The 8690-nt window shown below is 41.7% G+C and overlaps 1 protein-coding gene across 1 annotated transcript in view; it reads left to right on the forward strand.

Moving 5' to 3' along the window:
* Window positions 1-3944, forward strand: part of slc2a2 (solute carrier family 2 member 2) — a 44188-nt gene extending 40244 nt beyond the window's left edge. Inside the window, exon 11 of the mRNA XM_051922890.1 lies at window positions 236-3944. Within this exon, the coding sequence (XP_051778850.1) occupies window positions 236-439 (204 nt within the window). The 3' untranslated portion in view covers window positions 440-3944. The remainder of the gene's footprint in view (window positions 1-235) is intronic.
* The last annotated feature ends 4746 nt before the right edge of the window (window positions 3945-8690 follow it).

The raw sequence follows: 8690 nt of genomic DNA on the forward strand, positions 1-8690 counted from the left end.
CACCCCATTAGACTCCTGAATACTCATCCATCTTGGATCCCAGACAAAATGTAAGATTGTCAGGCAATTGATGGAAAAGCAAAAATAAAATAAATGGAAAAAAGCACAAACATCATGATACATGACAGGCCAGGGCATTGCACTGTTTGATTTTGGCAGACCTCCATTTTTTGTGTGCATACAAGCATGGTCATATGTTTACATCTCCTTTGAAACCTTGCTTTGTCTTTAACAGGCCCTTTGTGGAAGCTACGTCTTTGTTATCTTTGCTGTGTTGCTCTTCTTCTTCGCATTGTTCACTTACTGCAAAGTGCCAGAAACAAAGGGCAAGAGCTTTGAAGAAATTGCCGCAGAATTCCGGAAAAAGAAACTAACTAAGCTTTCAGGAGCACAAGCAGTCACAGAGATGGAACACCTAGGAGGTTCATCAGATGCCTAAGAATGCCCAGGATTCATTTCTTTGTCATCCTCAGAATGGGATGGTACTAGAGTTTAATGTTTACTATGTAAGGCTCAATTTAGTCTTTTGAATACTGCAACAATTTTTTGAAAAGCCTCTTTATGCTTCACTTACCCCTTACTGTTTTACTGCATTGCCCTTTGCCTTATGCACAGCCTGAACAAATTTACACTGTCAAATGCTGCCTTACACCTACTCAAAAATACTTCTGCTTCAATTCACTTGAACAGTTATATAATATAGTGCCTTTCATGGCTTGCACATTCATTTATTCATTTGCATCTTTCACAAGTGGATTCCAAGAAGATTCAGAGATAGGCACAGGGGCATATGCTACTAATAACTAGATACTCAAGGTGAATTACGTGCATTACATATTTATTTTTAGGTATCATATATATTACAATCCCATATGTATTTACTAAAATCTACATTACATGAATTTCAGAATTGCATATTTGACTTTCCCAGCTACATCGCAAACACTGTCACAAACCACTTGGATACACAGTGGTTATACTGGCTGGATGTATATTAATAATGATTGCTTAAGAAAATTATGCCTTGGGGTCATCTCTTACACTGTTGCATAGCATTTCTAACTTGAATCACAGTCCACTTGCCCTAATCTAATTATTTTTAGACCACTCTTACAATGAAAAGTGTGATTATGAAATCAAAAGGAGGATCAGTATGGCTAAAGATGCCTTCATTAAGCTGAAGAAGGCCTGTTGCAATATTATGGTCAGTATGAAGACTAAGATCAGGATTCTAGAGTTCTATGTCATTCTTGTTCTCATGTACTATATGGATCAGAGTGTTGGGCAATTTTACTAACAATGGAAAAGAGAATTGCATCAGCAAAATTGTGCTTCCTAAGGGGAATTATGAAAGGCAGCTGGACAAGCCACACTACCAATGAGGGAGCTCTGTTAAGATCTGGGTACAGAAAAAGGTTGCTGTCAACTATCAGAAACAGACAGATGGGAGTTTTTCAGCCAAATAACCAAAAAAAGAAGATATGAAAAATCTGGTAATTATAAGAAAAGATAAACGAAAAAGAGATCATGGAAGACAGAGACTAACTTTTGTGAAGAGTCTTTTTGATTGGATGAGAATGGACAGTTTAAAGATTATTTTTGCCTCATGGGATAAAGTGTTAGGATGGTGATAGTCACCAGCGTTATGTTTGGAAATATACCTAGAAGATTAAGATCTATTTTTCTGGTGGCAAAGTAACAGAGCTTATTTGTTCTGGTCTCAGCCAAGTCAGGTTATTAAAGCTTCATATGACACCATGGACACAACTACATTAGCAGAATGTAGAGTGGCCACCCTGCCGTATTACAATGTGTTTGAGGTGAGGCCTATATCGATAGGTAGAAGGGGAATATTTCACATACATAGTTACTGGGCTGGATATCAAATTCTGCATCCTTGAGCTCAGAGACTGTAGGGCCACCTCTGCACCTCCATGCCATCTATACTGCATGTCATTACATCTAATTATAAATCTTAATAGATATTTAATGAGAAGTGTTAATTCACAAAACAACTGAAGGTCTTGACCATAAGTTTCATACAGTTGCAGGACAGCAAGCCCACAGAGACCCATAGGCTGAGCATAAGGTATTGCCATTAAGGGGAATTCCTACATTAATCTACTTAAACTGTCTGTTACAAAACTATATGAATGAAAAGGCAACAAAGGGTGAAGTGAAATGTTTCAAAACATATGAAGAAAACTCACAAATAATGACCTCCATAAACAAAGATTGCCTTTTTCAGAAAGCAGTTGTAAAAGAAAGTCAGTTCAAATTGTCAGTTATTTACTTTAACACAGATTTGTTTTATAAAAGATACTTCTAAAAAGACACAAATGCATTATTCATTTCTTGACTGAAAAAAAAATAATGTTTTTATTTGTTAACTAGGAAAAGAAAAACTGTTTATACATAGTGATTGGGTGCCAGTCAGAACCCTAATATTTGAAATGGAGGCTTTCTGAATGGACTCTATTGTTTCAGGGTGAAGTTCACAAATTACTCTTACACTAGTAGAAATATGTAAATGATTTATCAAACCTCTTAATATTGTCTTGACTGTTCCTTGTTGTACTGGTTATGTCATAGGATTGGATAGCTGCTGCCATATTATACTCTAAACCTACAAGTACTATACCAAGGTATGATACTAAATAGAAAAATGAATCTAGTTTTCATTTTCAGAATATCTAAATGATATTAATCCATTGTGTATTTGTGTGTTTACATTTCATAAGCTTTCTTCCTTTAGCTACAGCATGAAAAAAGAAATATCATGAATCGAAGTATGGCACACCTCTAATTCCATTCAGTGCCTGATAAGAAAAATACACTAATACAGAACATTCTTTTTATTTTTAGTTTCAGAATTTCCTGTACATTACAATGTATTTCTGTAGTTCTGACTCTGAATCTGTCAGGCAGGCTTTGTGACAACACTTTTTTATTTGAGGTTAATTGAATCGTTGCCTACTGCACCTTTTTGTGACCTTTAATGACAATGTCCTGCTTGATGTTTAAAGTGTGGCTCTCACCAATTTTACTTTATTTTTATAAAATGTTCCCCTTACAAGTTTTGTAGGGTGTTTTAATCTGCTTTAAGTACTGCAAGTGGCATGAAGTGCAGAGCACTGATATCTGTGAAGAGCCCAGCTTTTACCACAGGAAGTTACAAATTAACTAAAGTGTGTCCACTGCTCAGCTCTGGCTAAGTGCACAACGGAAAACTCAACAAACACAAAGAGTGCTGTGTATGAGGCATGGGTTTTCAGTCAGGCAGAATGCAGTGCTCAGCACTTTGGAAGCTTTCTCAGCAGCCTTTCTGTGCTCCAGCTTTTTAATTGTTAGGTCTAATGAGGTCACAGCGCTGGTCATCTGCAGCACTGTGGAAGAGATGAACTAGAAGAAGAAAAATGTGGTATATTTATTAAGTAATTGCATTAATTGTTTGCTTGTTTGGCTTATGAAGGGGGCATACACTCCCTGAAAAAAAAATTGAATGCTAGCCTAAAAATACACACAGATTTCAAAACAGGCAGAGAACAACAGAACTCTTGAACTTTAAAGACAAATAGCACTTAGCTTGACTTTTGATACTGGCACAAACAAGCAGAAAGGAGCAGATCATTATCATCATAACTGAAAATGTTCAGCTAAGCTTTGGCTATATAAAAGATTCTGCGTTTGACCTTCAGTTATATCTTGTTTTCTACTTTATCTTTTTATATTTCAAAAAGTCCTTCTTTTATGATGCAAATAACAATACTATACTGGTGTATATGTATATGCTAAGTCTATATGTATATACATACATATACATCATACATTGGTCTGGATAATCACCACAGTGACAAACTTATCACCATTTACAGTGCATACTTCACTTACATTGTAGGTAAATCAGTTACAGCACCCATAAATAAATGTTTACCCTTCTGGAAGTTTTTACATTTTATTGCTGTACATCATTGAATCACAGTGGCTTTAATTTAGCCCTTTTGACACTGATCAACAAAAAAGAGTTTTCAATATTTCAGTGAAAATAGATCTCTGTGAAGTTGCCTAAATTAATAGCAAATTATTACCTATTGAGTAATCTTGGGTTGCTCTTGTAAGTTCCTGAATAGTGTTGATGGATGAAATTCACCAAAGCATTTCTCACAGCTAATATACTGTGTTAATCAATGACAATGGTCACTGAATATTTTCCTGGATATTCACTGTACAACTGGCTTAGATTAACCTTTTTCCCCTGTGCCCCATGATGGGTTGTGAGGCCAGTGTGAAATCTCAGAGCTGTAGCACTAGCAGCCATGTAGAGAACTTTTATGCGTGTATACTGTAAGTGTACCCCACGTCACATTTTATATCACTGCCTGATTTTCTTCATTCATGTATGATGTCACTACTTGATATGCACCCCACATGCATTAAAAAAAACTTGTAATATTTTCATTTGAAAGTTACATTAGCTGCTCATAATGAGAATATTATGAGTACAGACACTGAATATGTAACACTGATCCCTGAGCGCTCATGTACTTAATGCCACACTGAATACAGGTGCAACAAGTCTCATGGTGAGGTGGCAGTCAAAACTAACCTCAATGCAGTGCCCCAGAGTCAGAAAACACACGAGACCCAGTGAAATAATAATAATAATAATAATAATAATAATGAAAGATTTATTACTGTTTAAAGGACACTTCAATCTTCCTGATGGAAGAAAAAAGTGTGAAGCATCTGCAGAGATCAGAAACAAAAAAAAAAAATTCCAAACTTCAATGGAATGGAACAATGGAATGAGCGAGTCCCACACTGCCACTTCGTGGCACAGCCAATCAGTGCCACAAAGACTGTAACTCCATGAGTTTAGCACTACTCACAGCTCAAATCACTTTTTTTGCCACAAACATCTGTCCAGCATAGTTGGCAAATGCTTCCCTAGCCTAAGGGATACTTAAAAGATCAATGTACCTTTATAGTCCATTCAAAACTGCATTAGTTTAACTCTTCTTTCCCAACTGACTTCAATGCATTTCACTGAGTTCAATGTACTTCCCAAACATTTCCTTGATTTTACCAAATTCACGGCAAATGTCAACTCTGTGGAGTTCACTGACCACAACTGAAGAACAGTCAGTTTTATACCTTAGCTGTGGAAAAATGCTTTCCAATAGATATATTTTCAGATTTAGCACAGATGAGATTCAAATTCAAGAAACAGCTACAAGGGAAAAACGTTAATCAAATTTACACCATAAATATTTCTATGAACACTCAATAAACTATTTTGTGTATTTATTTTTGTAAGAAAGGAAAGTGAATTTTTAACTTGGCCATCTAGGCACAGTCATAGTAATCTGAGAAAGAGGGGAGATTTTACTCAGTTATTTAGTTATTGATCATGCCTTCAGCAATGCCAGTAATTGATTAAATAATCTGGTAAGGTTCCTACTTTATTTACCTTATCTTTCTCTGTTGTAGGAGGAGGGTCTCCACTCTTCAGACTTAAGAGTATATCAAGGTAACTGAGGTATACTTTGTTTAAGAATCAGATAAATACAATTTATTAATAAAGACAAATATTATAGAAATATGTTAACTGCACATATACAGTATATACTGTGATATATATATATATATATATATATATATATATATATATATATATATATATATATATATATATATATATATATATATATATAGGGCGGCACGGTGGCGCAGTGGTAGCGCTGCTGCCTCGCAGTTAGGAGACCCGGGTTCGCTTGCCGGATCCTCCCTGCGTGGAGTTTGTATGTTCTCCCCGTGTCTGCGTGGGTTTCCTCCGGGCGCTCTGGTTTCCTCCCACAGTCCAAAGACATGCAGGTTAGGTGGATTGGCGATTCTAAATTGGCCCTAGTGTGTGCTGGATGTGTTTGTGTGTGTCCTGCGGTGGGTTGGCACCCTGCCCGGGATTGGTTCCTGCCTTGTGCCCTGAGTTGGCTGGGATTGGCTCCAGCAGACCCCCGTGACCCTGTAGTTTGGATTCAGTGGGTTGGAAAATGGATGGATGGATGTATATATATATATATATATATATATATATATATCTATATATATATATATATATATATATATTGTAGCAGATAGAGGTATTGCTCCACCTCTCGGACCCTCAGGTACCACTCCAGACACAAGGTATAAACACAAGACTTCTTTATTAAATAACAATAACGTGCACAAAGCACCCTCCACTCCACACTACTCATAAACTAAATCAACACAACAATAATACTCTCTCCTCCTCGCCCAGACACTTCGCTCTCCTACCTCCCAGCTCAGCTCAGTGTCTGGGCTTTCCCACAGTCCTTTTATACACCCTGACCCGGAGGTGTTCCTGTCCAACAGTCCATAGTTCCTTATTCCTTCTGGGTCAGGGTAAACAGTCCTTTTCCTCAACCCGGGAGCACGTCGTTTCTTCCTGTCACGTGATGATGACGTACCCCCGGGTTATAGGGCACATAAGAGCCCACGAGCCCCCCTATAGCGATGGCTGGTGGCCCCCAAGGTATCCAGCAGGGCTGTGTGTAGAAACTACATAGTCCATGAGGCCCTGCTGGAACTCGGGGGATGTTCACGCTGTTGGGAGAGCTCCTCCTGGCGGCCTGGGGGTGAGAGCCGGAATAGAAAGCCGGCAATCCACCACAATTCCCCGCCCCCCTTAGCGACGACAACTGGGGCGGAGCGTCGATCCCCGCGAGGGACGTCCTCCTCCAGGAGGACGCGTCAGTCGGGCCTCGGCTATGCTGTCTAGACCCCCCAGAGAACCTAGGAAGAACGGTGTATCGTCTGTCCCTCCGTTCCCCTGTCCTCCGAGGACAACTAAGCCAAACGTGGCCCGGCTGATGGCAGTGGTAGCAACGCCTTCGTTCTCCCGGTTGCCTTCTTTTCTGGAACCTGAAACACCTCGGGAATTCAGTTAGCTCCACCCTTTCCTCCGCTAAAGAGGGGTTCACGGCCGCTTTGCTGCTCTCAGCCCTTTTCTTTATCTTGTCAGGAGACCCGCGGTTTATTTCGGGGATCTCCTGCTTTCTCTGGGGCTTGTGCTCAGCTTGAGGCTCTCTGTGGAGAAGAGAGAGCCTCTTTGCTGTTTGCACGCCTGTTGACCTAAGTATTCTAGGAGGCGGCGTCATTAGTACCACATTGCCCCGGGTAACAGCACTTCCCAGCTGCCCCGGTACAATGGGCACTTCCTCCGCCCCTCCGGTAACTTGCGACAACTCCCTCATCACGCGGATCGGGGTCTTGAGGTCCATATCGTTCCGGGAAGCCGTCTCGTACTGCTGTCACGGTTCGATCGGACCTTCACCCGACCACTCAGTCATTGTGCCATGCTCAACTGTCGGGTTCACAGCGCTTTGACACCCGCTACTTATTAATTGCAGTGCCGGCTCGCACTGTGTCCCCTTATTATATACGGTACAGAATTCACTCACCTGCACTGCCGAATCAATCGAGACCGGGGCTTCTCGGCCTAATCGCCGCAGGTATTCCAATAGTCCTTTTAACGGCGCCTCGGCTGTAGCTCCCAGCTCCTCCACACGAGTCTTTAAATCCTTTAGTCCCTGGAAGAAAACATATACGGGCTCGAGGTACTTCTCTAGATCCCGTAAGTCCACAAAGTTACTTAAATCGGCCGGAGGTAAGGTCGCTTCCTTATTATCCTTACCTGCCGGCCGGGAGCCAATGAGCACGTCCCCTCTGGGCACGTGTTCGGCTGGGTCGTGCAAAGGCTCCTGGGAAATGGAGTCTTCAGAGGGACGGCTGGCTACTCCGAGCCAGCTGAGATCTGCCTTTTTTCTTTTAACGGCAGACCCTTCTGCCACATCCCGCCCCTCTTTACCTGTCTTTAAGTTCGGCGCTGCTCTGCTCGCCCCCCCCCCCCCCCCCTTCCCCTTCAGGGAGTCCGGAGTCGTCAGGGGCAAGACGACCTCACTGATAGACCACAACTGACCTTCCATATCCCGGCATCCATCACGTGCAGTCACACGACGCGTGTCGGCAAATAAACAGGCCCCTTCCTGGTCAGGTGACTTCATGTTTATCCCACGTCATTCCCAGCCTGCACCAGGATGGTCCATGTGATCGTCATCAACGAATAAGCTCCCCAGCTGTCCATTTACAGACTCCTCGTCATCGCGGCCATCTTGCCCAGGTATGAGGCATGCGTCTTTGTTATATGATTTCCCGAACCGCTCGGCCTCTGCAAAACAAGAAAATACAGTTCCTTGCACCTCAGGTACGGTCACGACACATACCTCCGACGTATGAGGGATTGCTTCAGGCTCCAGCACAGTCATCTCTTCACTGCTTTGCTGTTGCCTTAGCCAGTGCTCTCTCACAGCGTCGATTTCGTCCCCGGTTTCCGCAGGACCCATCAGGTAAGACCACAGCATCGCGGCGTCCTCCGGTGGCCACATTTCTGCGAGTTTCTGTATAGTTTGAGCTCGCTCATTCTTTCTTTAGGATGTTTTCCCCATCGTGCTCCGAAGTATAAATAGTCTCACAGTTGCAGTGCTCTCTATGGTGAGAGGTGATTGCACCTTCGTGTACTGAAGCGGGACCTTCTTGGGGTCATCTGCATACACAATATTTATTTGGATTACAGGTCCCCTGCCAACAGATGGCCAGAGAATCCTGCC

The sequence above is a fragment of the Erpetoichthys calabaricus genome, chromosome 2 (genome assembly GCF_900747795.2).
Source record: "Erpetoichthys calabaricus chromosome 2, fErpCal1.3, whole genome shotgun sequence".
Taxonomy (NCBI): domain Eukaryota; kingdom Metazoa; phylum Chordata; class Cladistia; order Polypteriformes; family Polypteridae; genus Erpetoichthys; species Erpetoichthys calabaricus.